Source organism: Rhinatrema bivittatum, chromosome 2 (genome assembly GCF_901001135.1).
Source record: "Rhinatrema bivittatum chromosome 2, aRhiBiv1.1, whole genome shotgun sequence".
NCBI lineage: Eukaryota > Metazoa > Chordata > Amphibia > Gymnophiona > Rhinatrematidae > Rhinatrema > Rhinatrema bivittatum.
In genome coordinates, this window is record NC_042616.1 from 208,539,441 (window position 1) to 208,558,130 (window position 18,690).

At 45.1% G+C, this 18,690-nt stretch overlaps 1 protein-coding gene across 3 annotated transcripts in view; it reads right to left on the reverse strand.

Annotated features, from left to right (window-relative positions):
* Positions 1 to 2,310: 2,310 nt before the first annotated feature.
* The window catches only part of RAPGEF5 (Rap guanine nucleotide exchange factor 5), a 490,380-nt gene continuing 474,000 nt past the window's right edge, over positions 2,311 to 18,690 (reverse strand). For all 3 annotated transcript variants that reach the window (XM_029589067.1, XM_029589066.1, XM_029589068.1), the window contains one exon: positions 2,311 to 4,474. In XM_029589067.1, the coding sequence (XP_029444927.1) occupies positions 4,356 to 4,474 (119 nt within the window). In that variant the 3' untranslated portion in view covers positions 2,311 to 4,355. The remainder of the gene's footprint in view (positions 4,475 to 18,690) is intronic.

The window sequence follows — 18,690 nt, forward strand, 5'->3', positions numbered from 1 at the left end:
TTTCTACAGCCTAATGACCTCAGATGGCACAGATGTAAGGTAAAAATATTTTAAAGTTTCAGGAAGGCTGATAAAATGGTCATTTTCAGCTGAAGCTGACCTCATGCTACAAAAGCCATTAGAGTTAGAGCACATTAAAAGTTGGACCTCTGTGGAGCTGAGAGAGTAGATTTGAAATGGTTCCTTCTTACAAATGTGCATTTAAGAGTGTGCCATTGCCTCGGGCAATAGTACCTGGGAAAAGAGTTAATTCAACACTACCTTGAACCACTTTCAAACTGTATGTCCCTTTGCAGAGCACTAAGGGGTAGATTTTAAAAAAGTACAGGCGATTTTATATCATGCGCATGCTGGCGTGCGCATGTTATAAAATTTCGGGTTGGCGCGCGCAAGGGGGATATAATTTTGCAAATTCGCGTGGTGAGGCATCAGGGCCTTGCCCAATTCCCTCCCAGACCTCTCCAATTAAGGGGCGGACTGGGAGGGCACTTCCCAACCCCCTTACCCTAACCTCCCTTCCCCTTCCCCTATCCTGCCCTCCCCCTATCCTAACTACCCCTATTTTTTTTATTTTACCTTTTGCTCCTGCAAAGGAGCAAGAGCGAGCTGCCTGCCGGCACCCTGCTGGCGCACGATCCCCTGGCACAGCGGCAAATGGCCGCTGTACCGGGCACCTCCAGCCCCGCCCCGTGCCACCCCTCCCCCTGGACCGCCCCCTTTTAAAGCCCCAGCACTTACACACGACCCGGGGTTTACAGGCGTGGCCAGGCCCGTTTGAAAATTGGCCCGGTACTTGTAAAGCCCGGCCATGCGCTTAAACCCTGGGATTTACGTGTGCCAGGGTTTTAAAATTTCCCCCTAAGGTTTTTTTTTTTTTTTTTTTTAATGCGCAGGTGTCCCTATGTGCACGGTTCCCGGCGCATGCACATGGATGTGGCTATTTTATAACAGCGCATGCGTGTTATAAAATACGATATCGGCGAGCGCATGTGTGGGCGGATGTCTGCCACACACGCAACGAGAGGGGATCTTAAAAGATACACGTGGTAACACAGGTAGACCTTTCCCATTTCCCTCCCATTCTGCTCCAATTAAGGAGTGGACTGGGGGGGGGGGGAATTTTCCTAACCCTAACCCTATCCTTCCTCCCGCTTCCCCTCGCCTCCCCAACCCCTAAGCTATCCCTACCTAACCCCTTTTTTTTCCATACTTACTTCTGCTCCAGAGGAGCATTATCTTTTGCACGCCGGTCAGCTGCTGGCGTGAGCTTCCCGGGACAACCTGCCCCCTGCCCCACGCAGACCCCGCCCTCCAGCCCGCCCCTTTGGAGAGACCCAGCACCTTGGTGCATAACGGGGCTTACGCGCATGGCCAGGCCCTTCTGAAAATGTGCATTCAAGACCTGACCCATGCGCGTAACCCCCGTTATTTATGCACGCGGCCCTTTTAAAATTGGGCCGTAAGAGTTTATTTCTTGCACGGTTTTATCTCCTTGTCCAGTTTAGGGAGGGGAGAACTCTGTCATGTTGCAGACTTCAGCTGATGGTGAACTCTAGTCCTCGACTGCCACAAATAGGTCTTGGTTTCAGTGAGCTAAAATTCCCCCTACTATTGGACTGAACGTGTACAAATCTAGCTCATGAATATTCATTGTGGAAATCCTGAACACCAGAGCCCGTTTGTGGCATTTGAGGACTGGAGTTTGTCATTACACTAAGGCATAAAAAGGTATAAAAGGGACAACTCCATGACTTAATTCAAATTGTTTTAGGGCAGTCTCTTGATGTTAGTCTGATGCATGGAAAATTATTTTAACACGTTCATTCCTTTGACAATTATGTATTTGAAGGATCCACTTGACTAGAGCTGAATCACAAGATTCTCCTCCAGTTCTTACTGTCTAAATACTATATTGCATACTATTATAATTTCTGGGCTAGGCATCTACATTTTAAAAATGTTTAATATTAGTTTAAAAACAACCCTGAACCTGATCTTGCATCTATAATGTACCAGACTAAGAGGGTGTTATCAAGGTTATTTTTGATAGTAGGTTTTAGGAAGTGATGAGTTTATATCTACATTCTGTAACTAAAAGCCTCAGAAGGGGGAGTTCAAAATCTGCCTGATCACATAATGGAAAAGGGCAAGCTGAAGTGAGAAATGTCATGGGCAAAAAGTGTGTTATCCAAAAATGTGTTTGCTAAGACTTCTGCTGCAGTTTTAACATGATCAGTCTGTTTGAGTGAAAGAATTATTTACAGGGCTCGAATCTGAAATGTTACTTCATGGCCAGTAAGAGTTTCACTGTTCTTTTTTTTTTTTTTTTTGACTAAAAAAAATATTATCAGCTAAAGTATTCTTGAAAATATCAAATGCAAGCAAATACATATCAGAAACATTTGTTTTGCTTTATGTTACAAGTTTACAATATTTCACAGATAGGGATTGGGAGGGTACCGGTGTACATCTTTTGAAAGAATCACCTCCCATAATACATTTTGAAACTTGCTTTTCTGTTCTAGATAGGAGATCATATCATGACATGGCTGTTTCCAGGTCACCTTTTACTTTAATCACTTTCAGAAGATCCAAGCAGATGCTGAGTTAGTAGGAATGTTAAACTCTTCGTATGTGATAAGCGTACATACAGAGCATTTGCTCTGGGTACATTTCTTTCAAAACGCCACTGCACCCTGAGCTTCAAGGTACATATGCAGTGATCCCAATACACATAAAGAGAAGCTCACTGGCAAATTCGCCTTAGATGCCAGAAGTCTAAATAATAATGAGAGCAATGAGAAATGGAGTTCTAACAGCAGCCGTAAAGAATGCATAAACTTGGCTGTAATAAATTAGAAAAGATGATGCCTGTTGTGAGATCCTGTAATGCAGTCATACTGTGGCTTACAATAAATTTGGCATGTGGAGTGATGTCACAGAAAATGCCCCTGAGGGAGTGCCCTAGCAAAATGCGCATTTGGGATTTTAGCCTCTAGGCCTGCTGGGAATATACTTCTTCCTCTGATAAAAATCTTTGGCAATTTGCCTTGATAACAACTGCTTCCTTGCTATCTGTGGCCCTTGGAGGTGTTCTGCTTTCTTTTAATATCTGCTGCTAGGGGTATTCCATACATGCCTTTGGATCTGTCTTGGAGCAGCTCACTCACAAGGAAGAAAGTTTATTCCTTTGGCAATATAAACATGGGAAGGTTTGTTTTAAGGGTCTACAACTAGAAGATCTCTACTGTTTTTCGAAAAACATACTTATGCGCTATCTGTGCATTAGAAGCACCAGCAGGGCAGAATGCGTTTTACTAGAAATCTGAAATAGAATATTTTCTGCAAGGCGTGAAAAGGGAGCATCCAACATGCATTCCAGTAACTATGCTGACTGACCATTGTCACTTTAGTTCACCTAAAATGGTGATAATTTACAAGTGGCAGAAGGCATGGACCCTGGAGCTGGAAATATACAAGTGGAGAATGAGGGGACAGCAGCACTATTCTTGGGCTAGCCAGACACTTTGCACAAGGAAACACTGCACTACAAGGAAACCCTTCCCTAGTCATCTTTTTCTTAACTGAGTTCTTCCCATACTGCCGTCAGGTAGCTGTGGTTGCACAGTGAAAGCTTTCACTTTACAGTGGTTATCATGTTAATCTGAGGAGGGTAAAGGCAGTAGTACATGGTTCTGGCAGAGTCATGAATTGGAAATACTATATGTAAAGTAAGCCAAATGTAAAGAAATCACCTGGTTTTAATAATTAAGGCAATTTTTTTCCTGGCAGTTTCCCAGTGTAATAATCTTCATTAATTGTATCCAGGAAAATAAAATATAGCATAACTTAATGCCAGATATTTCCTTGCACTATGGTGAATTCTCTATTGGAGTTATATAGGTATTAAAGCTGGCTGGAAAATGTGACGTTTTTGTCCCTTTTTTGGAAGTGGAGAAAACATGTTTGTTTGGGAGCCTATCATTATTAAAGTGTTATCATTTCACCCCCTCGGTCACATTCTGTTTCTTGCTAAAATGAACTGTGATGGTTGTATCATCGTTTCCCTTGAACAGTATTTTACATTCATGAGGCCCGAACACCAGACTGGACAGGCAGTATACTAATACACAGCAAAGCTTTTGAGATTATAGAACACCATTCCTCTGGAGACTGATGGAAACGACGTAATCCTGGCCTGTTGGGAATGGCATCTTTTGCTTCTTTAGCAGGATGTTCCTATGGAAGTGTTGAGAGCTACTGATAAAACTCAGTAAAACATTTGCAACATGCTTGGCATAAATATTTGCCTGATTCAAAATGTCACAGTTCGAAAGTCCCGTTGGTTACTGTGCTCATGCTCGAGGCTCTATCCTGTGAGAAAGCTCAAATAGTGTCTGCTGGCTGTCAATGACGTGCAGGTGGTGAACATAGGACTTTACTTCTTGATGCTCTTTCTGAGGAACTTCACTGCCTAATATTGAAAGAACAGAAAAAATAAATAAATGAGAGGTCACATTTCTCACAAGATTTTTAAACTTCTGAGCATAAGCTGAAGTAAAATATTATTAGTACCCTTGGAGGCTACACAACCACCTGACATATCCAAAAATGGCAAGTTATAATCTCATGAATTATATCATAGTGCTGTATATACAACAGTATTATCAATAATTTTACAACAGTTAAACAACATACAAGAGCCATAAATACAATTCAAGTTATCCCACAAGTACAGCAAATTTGCTGTAAGAAATATTCTCTGAAGACAGCATTTCACCAATCACTCAAGAGGGTCACATGAATATACTCAGTGCCATATGAACATAAACTTCCAGAACTCTCTGGAAAAGGCAAAAGGGCCTCTGCTCATGCACAGTATTTTCCATGCTGCCATAGCCTTCCTTGATTCTATCTTTGATTGTGGGAGAGACTGCTGAGATGTTGTCTTCAGATAATATTTGTTACAGGTAAGCAACTTCACTTGATCTGAAGACAATAAGTTCACTATCACACAAGTGGGATTCCCTAGATAAGGACTGTCTTCAACTAAAAAGAAGGAAAAAATAAGAACTGCCTACCACTGAGAAGTACTTTTCTTGGGAAAACCCCACTTTTTCAATGTATTTTTGCTTTTTAAGGAAGAAACCTGAAATTATAAAAATGGCCCTAGGTGGATGAAGTTGGGTTCTACTCCTCAAAGAGACTGTGCTGAATAAACAGTCCCACTGTAGGAGGTATCAGAAGTTTTTATCACTGAAAGCAACCAAATATGAATACAGACCCCACAAGAGGATGCCGACTTCATAAGATGGTTGCTGACATATAAGTTTCATCAGAAAAACAAGATGAGGAACTTTTGACCAGAATAACAATATGTGCCCAGGCTATCTGATCTACCAATTTAACTTAAGGGCTATAGCTTCTTTCCACAAACATAAGCTAAGACTGCCTAGGACAGGGGACAAAAAACAACCTATCCAAAGGGAAGTTTATCAGGTCAGCTCACAGAAAAGAGTTGACACTGCAAGACAGCTCGCAGGTCAAGAGGTTGCAGAACTGAGATCATATCCTGGTCCGGAGTCACCACACATCAGGAGCAGTGATGCCCCAATGGGAAAGGGGGCCAGAAGTCTGAAAGGAGAAATGACCTCATCCATCCTGCTGCTTGACTATGCATGAGCTTATTAAACATTCATGCCTTGCCTATTAAAAGCAGCCAGGGAGAGGGCTCATGGGACCGGCAAAGAAGAACCATTAACACCTGAAGAAGATGCCCAAACCCATACCCCCTGCTCTTCCTTGTGATGAAACAGATGAGCTCCGGTGTTTTGCGCATGTTTGAAGCCCTGCTGTTTCCTGGCTGTTCATCTGGAACCTGCCTTTTTCTTCTCCAGGGCTTAGACCAGCCTTAGCCTAGCAAGCGACTGGAACCAAGAACACCTGCTCCTTTCAACAGAGACTTCCTCCTCAGAGACTGCTTCAGGGTAAAATGCAATGTAATCTTCTAAAGTTATGGGGTTAGTTAGCTAGCTAATTTTATTAATATACCTAAGCAAGACAAAGTCTCTGATATGTTAAGTTTAGAATTGATGCAGAACCTTTCTCAATATAAACTGAAGCTGAGCAGCAAGAACTGTAGAGATATGTATTGCCTATTTTATTCCAACTGCTAAACCTGAAAAGTCTGACAAGCCCTATGGTCTTTTCAGAGCATTTATGTGCAGAAATCTCTAAAAATGAATGGAACCAATGAATATTTTGGAACAAATATGGGAAATATTTGAATCAAAACATAACAAATGATCATTTTTACCATGCATATCCCAAATACGAAGCAGTAACCTATTACTGTGAAAGCTAATATAAGGTAGATAAATCAGGCTCACTAACTTTGCAGGCTACAGTAACTTCATAAAAAATGCTACATTCCATTTCAGGAACTTGAGCTCACAATCATCAAGCAGCTTGTAAAAGGTTCTCAACAGCTGGGTGCAAGCTACATTGATTTCCCATGGCACTGTGGGAAGCTTGATGGGAGGTATTAGTTGAAGCAATCCCTATATGAATCTGACAACTAGAGGCTATACAAAAATGGTGCTCCCTTCTACTTGTTGGTAATAAATGTCCATTACATTGAGATAAGATCTAATAGGGCAGAGTCAGAAAGTTGTAAAAGTATTCAAACAATATTTGTGTGAGACAAGAGAAGGAATCTAAGGCCTTGCCCTCGCACCAGATGAAAAACCTCCCTCATCTCCTGGTGGATTCCTTTCTCGAAGCTAGAATGTTTTGAGAAACTAAGAGGTTACCTTACATCCCCTTAAATCCAAGGGCCAGACCCTTGATGGTCAGGTGTAGCAATGCTCCCTGTTTATTTATGATCAAAGCTGGGAGAAGATTTCATTTCATTTCATTTATTAAAATGTATTTATCGCCTAACACTGATGGCCTAAGTGATGTACAAAATAAAACATTCACCAATAACATAGATAATACAAAACCTATCAAAAACATATTTACATCATGAACAAAATTATAATTCAGCACATAGATGTTTTTCACAGGAGAACCAATATCAATATTCTTATCCAAAAGCCTGTTTTAACAAAGTTTTTCAGAATGTGTCAAAAGTTCTTAATACAATCAGACATTCTGAGTTCCATTGGTAAGGTATTCCAAAGGGTAGGTGATGCTACTGAAAAGGTAACTGTGAGAAGAGCAGCTTGGGCTGAGGGAACATCAAGTAGCCCCAGATGAGAGGATTTCAACTGTCGAGAAGGTTCATATAATTTTAGAAGTACATTAGACCATGGACAGGAACTTGAATTGATGAACTAAAGTCCACCTCCTCAAAGCTGTTGTTGAAAACCTGACATGAGTGCCGCAGAGCTGAACCAACTGCTGGTGGTCAGGCTCTGCTGAAGAGAATCTCAATCTTTTTGCTCTTCAGTCTGAGAAAAGGCCTAGAAATCGAGAAAAATCTTAGTCCTGTCCCTCTCTTCCTTTACCACTCTTTCATGCAGACACCAGTACTCTGAATGCTTGAGCAAGGAGCTGAAGGAAATCTAGCCTCAAATGGAGGATTCACTGCTTCCAAAATATGTTATGGTTTGTGGGTATGTGGACCTTTGGCCCGAGGTGCGAGTTGTTGCAATCTGTGGGGAGGAGCCCCACAGGTCTGTGCCATCAGGAGGCAAGATATCGGCACAGCAGAGAGCTCTAGGCACAGCGGTGGAGAGGCTCCAGGGGCCAGGAGCTAACCCCCGCAGGGTGGTAGGCTGTAGGTGGTTCTTGGAGAGAGTCCCTGGAGAGAGAGGCATCAGGCAAGCTGCAGAGCGGTAGGCATGGGTAGTCAAGCAGGAGGTTCTCCGGGAGGTCACCCCAACGGGGTGGAGCTGCAGCATGGTGGACGTAGGTAAGAGACGTAGACCACCCACAGGGTAGGATAGTCCAGTCCTGAAACCCAGCTGCTGACATAGGCAGAAGCCGAGAGAACGGAGGTATTGCCAGTGATATAGCAAGGGACTGACCTGAGGAACGGGACAGCTGGCAGTCAGGAACAAGCTGGAGTCCAGCCCCGTAGAGCAGGGCGGAACTAGGTAGTTCTGTTGAATAGAAGCGCAGCCCGAGGAGCAAGCAAGCGCAGCCAGTCTTGGCGAGGAGATGGGCGCAACCCCGAGGAGGAACTCACAGGTAGCTGCAGTGTTCCGGTGGAGACCCGAGTAGCTGGAGCCAATGCAGAGTAGTGCATTGCGGATGCACTTCAGTTTCTGGGGATCCATCCTAAATCCCTGACTGGACACCACGTAGCCCAAGAAAGGAACAGACTCTTGTTCGAATGAGCACTTCTCGAGCTTTGAGAAACGTTGATGATCTCACAGGCATTGTAGAACTTGGGGAAACATCTCGGCAATGACTTTGAATGTCTTGAGAGAAGACTAAGATGTCATCAAGATATATGATGACACACTGGTACAACATATCTCTGAACACTTCGTTCATCAGGTTTTGAAATACCGCGGGTGCGTTGCACAAGCCGAACAGCATTACCAGATATTCAAAGTGGCCATCACGTGTTAAAAGTGGTTTTCCACTCGTCACCCTCCAGGATCCAGATCAAATTATAAGCACCACGGAGGTCCAATTTAGAAAAAATATTGGCCCCTTGAAGCCTGTCAAAAAGTTCTCGAAATGAGTGGCAGAGGGTAGCGATCCTTGACGGTAATCTCGTTTAGGCCTCGGTAGTCAATGCAGGGACGCAGTGAGCCGTCCTTCTTTCACACGACGAAGAACCCTGCCCCATCTGGAGACTTGGAGGGTCGGATGAACCCTTTAGCCAAGTTTTCCCAAATGTATTCCAACATGATTTGGGTCTCTGTCTGAGAGAGGGGGTAGGTCTTACTCTGTGAAGGCTCAGTATTGGGCAGTAAGTTAATCGCACAATTGTAGGAGTGATGAGGTGGTAAGGTGTCTGCGGCATTTTTAGAGAAGACGTCGGCAAAGGATGCATATTCTGCGGTAGCAGAACGGGCAGAGCAGGTACGGTCGTCATGCAAGGTAAAGGCGTAACGGCTTCCAAACAGTTCCGATGACAGGCCGAGCCCCACTGGGAAAGCTGTAGGGTAGTCCAGTCAAACTGTGGGGTGTGCTGCTGAAGCCAGGGGAATCCCAGGACAACTGGGTGGATGGTCTTATCCAAGATGTGGAATGAGATAGTCTTCACATGTAAGGTTCCAGTGCATAGCTGGATGGGAAAAGTAGTCTGAGTGACCTCACCAGGCAGAGGTTCCCCATGGATGGACGAGAGTAATAAGGGAACCAGACAGCAAATGGTGGGGATCCATAGATGCTCGGTGAGTTGTTTCAAAATGAAGTTCTCTCCAGCCCCGGAGTCTACCAGGGCTAAGGTGTGGAATTCCTGATTGTTTATCCGAATGGATACGGGAACAGTCAGCGGAGGAGATGGAGAAGTTAGGCCTAGGAGGAGTCCTCCAACAGAACCTAGGCCCGGCAGTTTCCCGGACAGACGGGACACGAGGCAATGGCATGCCCGGCCTGGCCACAGGACAAGCAAAGGCCAGACTGCTATCGACGATGACGTTCCTTGGTGCTATTTTATGCGTGCAAGTGCTATTTTTTGAAAACTCACCTTACAGAGTACATAAACTCTGTAGTTACTCTCCTCTAGTCAGTCATCCACTCTGTTTTGACACGGAAGAAAGAATGAAGGTGGGGAAAGAGAACTGATAGGGAGTAAGTGACTGGAAGGGAGAGAAAATTTAAAAATCTACTTTTCTCTATCTCCCAAAGAAAAACCTCCTGCAAATCAAAACTTCAGCCTCAGCATTTATGCTTACATCAGCACTAATAGCAGAAATTAGACACTGAACAGAGGATAAAATAAAAATTAGAAACCAAGTAGATTTTAAAAGTGTTGCTCACATAAAAACGGCCCGATACACGCGCATGTGGGCCGCGCGTGAGCAAGGTGAATTTTAAGAAGTCGGGAAGTACGCGCGTACATACTTGTGCACGCATCAAGAATAAGGAGGCAGAAAAGGAGCAAGGCATGGGTGTTCCGGGAGCGGGCCAAGACTTATGCGCATAATCCCCGAATTTTGCAAGACTGAACATGGCAACACAAGCCATGTCATCTGCGTAACTTTACTACTGGTCCTGATGAGGCGTAAGTCTGGTGATTTTGAGCCACAGGGATCTTGAACACCGGAGAAGGGGGGAGAGGAAGAGGGCCACTTTCAACTCAGGGTGGGTTTTGGGTGGGGAGCGGTGTTACATTGGTCTGCCTAGGGCGCAAGAGTTTGTAGCACTGCCCATCCCCCAAAACCCACCCTGAATTGAAAGTGCCCCTCTTACAGTGGGAGATATATAGAGTGTCAGATTCTCTCTCTTCCCCCCCCCCCCCCCCCCCCCCCATGGTCACAAAAGTATGCACGAAAAGTCTCCATACATACGTGAGGTAGGGATATTTTAAATGATGCGCATGTACTTGCATGCACGATATAAAATTAAGCGTACTTTTGCTCATTGCCCAATACGTGTGTTTATGGATGCAAGTGCGCTCCTTTTAAAATTTACCTGTAAGTGAGTGAGCAATATTGGTGCTACAAAAAAATTTCAAAGAATTTTAACAATCGACATTGCTGTATGTCCCATTAACAGCAGTTGAGTGCTGATGGAAAAATTCTAATTTTGGCTACAAAGGGTTCATACAGTACCTCACATCTGGCTCATTCATTATTGTTATAGTCACTCTAACACATTAAGTGTAACACAATGTACCGATCAATGGGAGAATTATGGGAGTCGAAGACAACATCTTGAAAAGAGGCAGTGAAGCATATCATATCTTTTCTCTATGTTTTCAATTCAAAATGTATCCTTCCTCTCTTTAATCAGCCACATGACACCAGGTTACTGTATCCTATCTGCAATGTAGCCAGCAGATCACTGGCATATTAGGCACATAAATCATTGTGTTGTGCTTACACAAATGAGATGACACTTCCAAGGAAAAATGAATCACCTGCTTTAGTCTCATTTGCATTTTCTTCCTTGGAACATGCTCACCTAGTTGGCCTTACTACTCTGACACTTTGAGGAAAGCTGACTTCACAAATTCAGCAAGAGATTATGACAAGCTTGCTGCTGAAAATTGTTCAGGGTCTCATTAATGCTGAAGTTTGCAAGAGGTTGAAGGAAAAATAATCATGTTTTCAGGAAAAAATATTTCTGCAGGAATTATACACTATCTGTACTTACTATGGATAGAAATTAAATTATTCCTATGCATCAAAATTCTACTCCTTTGTATTCCACTGCAAATAGTCTTTCCTTAATTCACCCAAACTTCTGCCTGCATTATCTCTTAAGGTATGGCTAATAATAAATGATTTTCCCGTCGATAGTAGGGCAGAATTAGCCATGCTGTCATGGGATTTGTCCATCAGGTCCGGGAGGCGGAGCTTGATAAAGCAGAGGTTGATTTTTTGTATCCTCTGCGGCTGCGTGTGTGTTCCCGCGCAGGAAGTTCCATTCTCCTCAGTCTGTTTCGATCGCACGCGGAGCCAACACTCTCCTCATGTCCAAATCAGGATTCAAACGCTGCCGCTGCAATCGGGTGATGTCGGTCACGGACGGCCATGACCGGTGTTACCGTTGCCTCGGCAGCGCACATGATGTTTCAAATTGCGAACATTGTGCAAAAATGTCGCCCAGAGCGAAAAGACAGAGGGCCTACCGTCTGCGGGAGCTCCTCAGCACTCCGGAGGCGTCAGAGGCCCAGGTTGAAATGATCGGCACCGAAGGCTTTATCAGACAGCCAGGTAACAGGGGAGCAGGGCCCTGCAACCCTTCATCGCCGAAAATCGTCCAGTCAGTCTACTTCCAGTCGGGAATCGAGACGAGGCAGATTGCCTCATAGACATACAGAGAGGTCGCGCCATTCGGCGCCAAGATCAAGGCCAACATCACCGCGCCCTAGGCCTCAAGAGATGGCGGGCCAGGAGCCGCAAGACTTGCGCCACAAGGCTCCAAAATCGATGCATCACACAGCGCTGACCCTGCAAAGCAGTACGGCGCCGAAACCATCGAAGCGCCAAACGGCGCCGAAAGACCATGTGGCTCCGGAAAGCACGGCGCCGAAAAGCCATACGGCGCAGGAAAGCCATACGGCGCCGAAAAGCCACACGGCGCCGAAGAGCAATATGGAGCCGAAAAGCCACACGGCGCCGAAAAGCCATACGGCGCCGGACAGCCATACGGCGCCAAAAAGCCATATGGCGCCAAAAAGCCATACAGTGCCGAAAAGCCGTACGATGCCGGGAAGCTACAGGACGTCGAAAAGCCATACGGCGCCGAAAAACCATACGGCACCGAAAACTCAAGCGCAGCTCCCAACTTCTAAAGCGCCATAGACTTCACCTCGATCAACATCGGGACTACAACTACAGACAGAACGGGAAACACTGTGCCGTTCGACCCCAGAAACATCGTGCCATTCGGCACCGGACCAGTCGAGGGCGCAAACAGGATCATTTGTGACGATGCCTACAAAGGGAGGTTCACATTTATATTCATTGTCAGGACGGAAAGAGTCTAGGACACAAGAGATTAGTCACAAACGTAAAAGAACAGATACCCATAGATCTACCTCACGGAGTTCTAAACACAAAACATCAAGTTCATCTTCGCACAGTTCTAGAAGAACTCATACTCCATCTGACTCTCATGCTAATATTCATGAAAAGAGACGAATACAAGACCCATACCAGGACCCGAAGGTTAAACATCGCAAGGCTACAGAAGTTAGTCCTTCGACGTCTAGGTCCTCACTATTGTCCCATCATCGGGAACATGCTTCCCCTATATGCCTCACGTCGTCTCAAGCTTCTCCATCTTCGGCTAGTGAACCGGAATGACCAGATTATAGTCCTAGTCCTCGGAAAGATCAACAAAGGCAGAAGAGATCAGCCAAATTGATGCCGCAGGCTACAAAGTATGCCTTCTGGCACTTATCACAATCCTTGTCAGGTTTTTACGAAGCCATAGAGTCATCATTTATCATAGATACCGATAAGTCGGGGTCTACACAAGAACCAAGAACTTCAGAGCCGTTGGACGATATTAGCGAGAAACAATCTCCCCTTGCAGAACGAGCTATCCCACATTCACCTACCTGCTCCGTGTCACGAGAACCCTACGACTCCTTTTCGGATTCACCTACTTCTTCAACCGGGTTTCCCTCAGACTCTCCAAAAGGACAACAGGAGCCTTATTCTCCACCGGAGGATCTTTCCTATCCAAAGTTTTTAGAAAAGATAGGGAACATCCTACAATTACAAATTCAAAAAGAACCAGACCCCAGAGCTGAAACATTGGGGCTGTTAAAAATTTTTGATGTTCCAGGAGAGCCTACCACACTTCCACCTCACGAACTACTGCATCGTCTACTCTTAAAATCATGGGAGACTCCTCAAACCATACAGGCAGTATCCAGGAAATCGGATATCAAATTTAGAATAAAAAAAGAAACTCCGTATGCATTCCCGCAACTACAACATGAATCAGTAGTTGTGGAGTCAGCTATGCAACGGTTCAAGAAACCGAAACTACACGCAACCTATCCGCCGAATAAAGACCATAAGTATCTGGATGAAGTGGGAAGGAAGATATATCAAAATGCTATGCTCACAACACGCATCATGCACCACCAATTTTATATGGTGCAGTACCTTTATGACTGCATTCAAGCAACAAAGGGCTTCCTTTCTACCACTGGTGGACAACCACCTCAAACCCTACATGACATGGAAGAATGTTCCAGACACCTCCTCCGCTCAGTCTATGAGGGCATGGAGACCTCCTCAAGAGCTTCCGCGACAGCCATAGCAGCACGCAGGATGGCATGGCTCCATTCCAGCTCCATCAGGGAAGATGTCCATGAAAAACTTGCCAACCTTCCCTGTACAGGGGACAATCTGTTTGGAACAAAACTGCAGGAAACGGTCGGTAAGCTCAAGGATGAAGCATTAGCGGTACAGTCCCTGCACACACAGGCAACTTACCATCCAACCAAACGCTTTTACCCATTCCAGCGTAAGTCCTCCTACGGACGCCGACCCTTCCGACCGTATCAAGGATACCGATCTCAGACGTACCACACATACCAACCCTATCAAAGACAGCAGCCGCAACTACAACCGTCTCATCTCCCTCGTAGGGGTAAACCACGCGCCCAACGGCAGCAAACGCAACAGCAATCGACTGCCCCTAAACCCACACAGTCTTTTTGAACATACAGCCACCATCACTCCACCTGCCACCGCCAGGAAGAGTCCAATCGTGTTTTTCGGTTTGGAAACAAATAACATCAGATCAGTGGGTATTGGACATTGTGAGTCCGGGTTATCGTCTTCAATTTCAAACAAAACCATGCCTTCCGCAGTTCCCGTCCATCAGAACTATGCGGGATCATCCACAACTCCAACAGGAGATCTCACACCTATGTCAACAGAAAGCCATAGTACAACTAACCTCAAACAACTACAATCGAGGATTTTATTCCCCTTATTTCCTAATTCCCAAGAAATCGGAAGGCCTACGACCTATTCTAGATCTCAGGGAACTCAACAAATTCCTGATCAAAGAAAAATTCAAGATGGTATCCCTGAAGTCAATCCTGCCCTTACTGCAACCCAACGACTGGATGTGTTCCATCAACCTGAAGGATGCATATACTCATATCCCAATCCATCCTTCTTCTTGGCGGTACCTTTGTTTCAGTTACAGACACCAACATTACCAGTACAGAGTACTTCCCTTCGGTTTATCAGCGGCACCCAGAGTGTTCACCAAGTGCATGGTAGTGGTGGTGGCTCATCTCCGACAACAAGGGATGACAATTTTCCCTTATCTGGACGACTGGCTAGTGGTAGCTCCATCACAGGACCGCCTCCTCTGTCAGCTCCGTCAAATTCTTCAATGCTTACACCAACTAGGACTAGTGGTCAATTTCCGGAAGTCGCACCTGAAACCGACACAACAGCTACAATTCATAGGCGCTTACCTGGACACCACCCAATCCAGGGCATATCTGCCACAGGACTGACAAGCACAAATGCAAAATCTTCTGAACGATCTACTACCGAGACCGTCCTCGTCTGCCAGACAAATCCTAGTCCTTCTCGGCCATATGGCAGCGGCCAATTTTCTAGTGCCAAATACCAAGTTACACATGAGACGGCTACAGTGGGGACTCAAACGTCAACGGAGTCAACATTACCAACCACTCACACAATCAATTGCCCTCACCACAGAAATGAAGAAGGACATAGCCTGGTGGCTCCTCCCGTCCACACTGGCGAAAGGAGCCTTATTCAGACAGCCCATGCATGACTCCGTTCTAACAACAGATGCCTCGCGGAAGGGCTGGGGGGCACATCTAGAGATTCACGAGACACAGGGTCTTTGGTCCTTAGCAGAGCAAACGCTGCAAATAAATTTACTGGAACTTTGAGCAATTCGCAGTGCTCTCCAAGCTTTTCAGCAATTTCTAAAAGGACAAAGAGTCATGGTCTACACGGACAATCAAGTGGCAATGTTCTACGTCAACAAACAAGGAGGATCGGGCTCGTGGACCCTATGCAAGGAAGCATTACTCATCTTCCAATTTGCGCACCGACATTGCATACATCTCCAGGCCACATACTTGCCAGGTATAGCAAACACGAGAGCGGACAGATTAAGCCGTATCTTCCACCCACACGAATAGTCCCTCAACCCGGAGGTGGTACTCAGTATTTTCGCCAGGTGGGGCACGCCATCGATAGACTTATTTGCGACGGAACTCAATGCACAGCTTCCAAATTCTGTTCTATTCGCCCAAGCAAGTTCCGGATGGCGCAAGATGCCTTCCTCATTCCGTGGACGTCGGGTCTGCTATATGCGTTTCCTCCCATTCCCTTGATCACCAGAACAATTCAGAAATGCATAATGGACAATGCTCAAATGATCCTTATCGCACCAGCCTGGCCAAGACAGCCATGGTACAGTTACCTCCTGCACCTCTCCAGCGACACACCAATACGACTTCCACAGCGACCAGATCTCCTGTTGCAGGACCAGGGAACGCTGTTACATCCACTGCATTCATCCCTAGATTGACAGGTGGTTACTAACAGAACAAAACATCTCCACTAACGCTCAACGTATCCTACTGGAATCTAGAAAACCCTCCACCCGACGCAATTACCAATACAAATGGAAAAGGTATACCACATGGTGTGTAGCCCACCACTTATCACTTATGGACTGTTCACCACAACAGTTGTTGGACTATCTTCATACCTTATTCGAAACAGGCTTAGCCACGGCTTCGATTAGAGTTCACCTCAGTGCCATTGCAGCCTACCACAGGCCATATAATCAAGGCACTATAGCAGCTCATCCTTTGCTTGCTCGTTTCCTCAAAGGACTACTACATATCAGACCCCCCACTGCCAAACCAGAGGTTCCTTGGAATATCAATAACGTATTGGAACAACTCATGCTTCCTCCCTTTGAACCAATGGAATTGGCGCACATGAAATTCCTTACGTGGAAAGTGGTATTCCTAGTAGCAGTCACCTCAGCTAGACGAGTCAGTGAACTGCAAGCACTAGTGCACTATGAACCATACTTACAATTCTTTCATCAAAAAGTGGTCCTTAGAACTCACCCATCATTCTTACCGAAGGTCATTTCTCAATTTCACCTTAACCAGAGTATAGAACTACCGACTTTTTTTCCAAAACCCCATACAACCCCTAGGGAAGCGTTGCTTCACACCCTGGACTGTAAAAGAGCTCTAGCTTACTACAGAAATAGGACGACATCTTCAACACGTCCATCGCAACTATTTCTATCCTTCGATCCTAAAGCACCAGGACTACCAGTCTCGAAATGTACCATATCCAGCTGGATAGTCCAATGTATTAAATTCTGTTACGACAAACGAAATGAGCTTCTCTCGCACAAGCCAAAAGCTCACCAAGTTCGTGCCCTACCGACGTCATGGGCTCACCTCAAGAACATACAACCCATAGACATTTGTAAGGCGGCTACTTGGACTTCCTTACACACGTTTACTATGCATTACTGCCTGGATCAACAAACTTCAGCAGATGCAAGTTTAGGTCAAACAGTCCTGCAATCTGCAGCAGAGCACACCAAGTGATTGCCACATCTATCATCACGTTTGGGAGCTTGTGACTCCCATGACAGCATGGCTAATTTAGCCCTGCTATCGACGGGAAAAAACAAGTTTGCTTACCGTAAACGTTGTTTCCGTAGATAGCAGGATGAATTAGCCATGCTGACCCACCCTCCTCCCTGGCAATCACATTATACTTAATACCATTACTGCTTAATCACAGACTGAGGAGAATGGAACTTCCTGCGCGGGAACACACGCGCAGCCGCAGAGGATACAAAAAATCAACCTCTGCTTTATCAAGCTCCGCCTCCCGGACCTGATGGACAGATCCCATGACAGCATGGCTAATTCATCCTGCTATCTATGGAAACAACGTTTACGGTAAGTAAACTTGTTTTTCAGTGATTTAGACTTGACGTCACCTCTTCTTGGTGTCATTCCAATACTTGCTTCCTTTCTGAGTAGATCCATGGCAAAAAGACACAACAAATTTAAAGGCTATAGTAAGCCTGTGAAGAAAAGCAGTTGTTTGCCAAGTTCAAGGAAATATTGGGGTAGATTTTAAAAGCTTGCGCGCAGGCGTACTTGTGCGCACGCTACCTGGCGCGCACACATGTATGCCCGATTTTATAACGTGCGCGCAGATTCGCGTATGTTATAAAATCCGTGATCAGCGCGCGCAAGGGGGTGCACAATTGTGCACCTTGCACGCGCCGAGCCCACTCCGAGCCATGCTGCCTTCCCCCTTTCCCTCCCAGGCCGCTCCGAAATAGGCCCGGCACGCATAACCCTTTTAAAATCTGGCCCATTCTGTGAATGCGAATCATGTCAATGAATTTTCCATAATGGAAAATCATCCCTATAGAGACAGCTGTAGAAACTGGGGAGGGATTGGTGCAGGACAGGTGGGCTAAGCTTATTTTTTCTTGAGCAGGCTGGGTATGCCAGAACACGATATCCAACTTGTAGAATGGTGTTATTTCTTAATATTATAACATGCTCAGGAAGGGAAGAGCAATGTTGATGAAAAGTACTATTTTTCTTGTACTGTTATGTTTGTACTGTTATTGTGTTGTTAATAAAGATATTTAAACTAAAGGTTAATTTCTCAGTGGCTTCACAACTAAGGCAAACAGAATTCTAAGGCTGTCCTTTAAGACATTACACCGCATGCTAAAACTCTTAAAGCCATGGATTTGTTACAACAGTCAGCAAGCATTAATCATCTATAAAGGAAACTGGTCAAATTTTCATGTTAAAGAGACACATCAGCCTATTGATAGGGAGAATAACTTTGAAAGATGCAAGCGCATGCCCATATATGCATATATATATGTGCACACAATTTTACTATCGTATTTTATAACATGCGCGTTTCACATACATGCATAATCATACAACTGGTTTATGTTTGCTACACAACATGTCGCGCGCATGTTATAAAATCCAGGCTCGGCACGCGCAAGGGGGTGCAC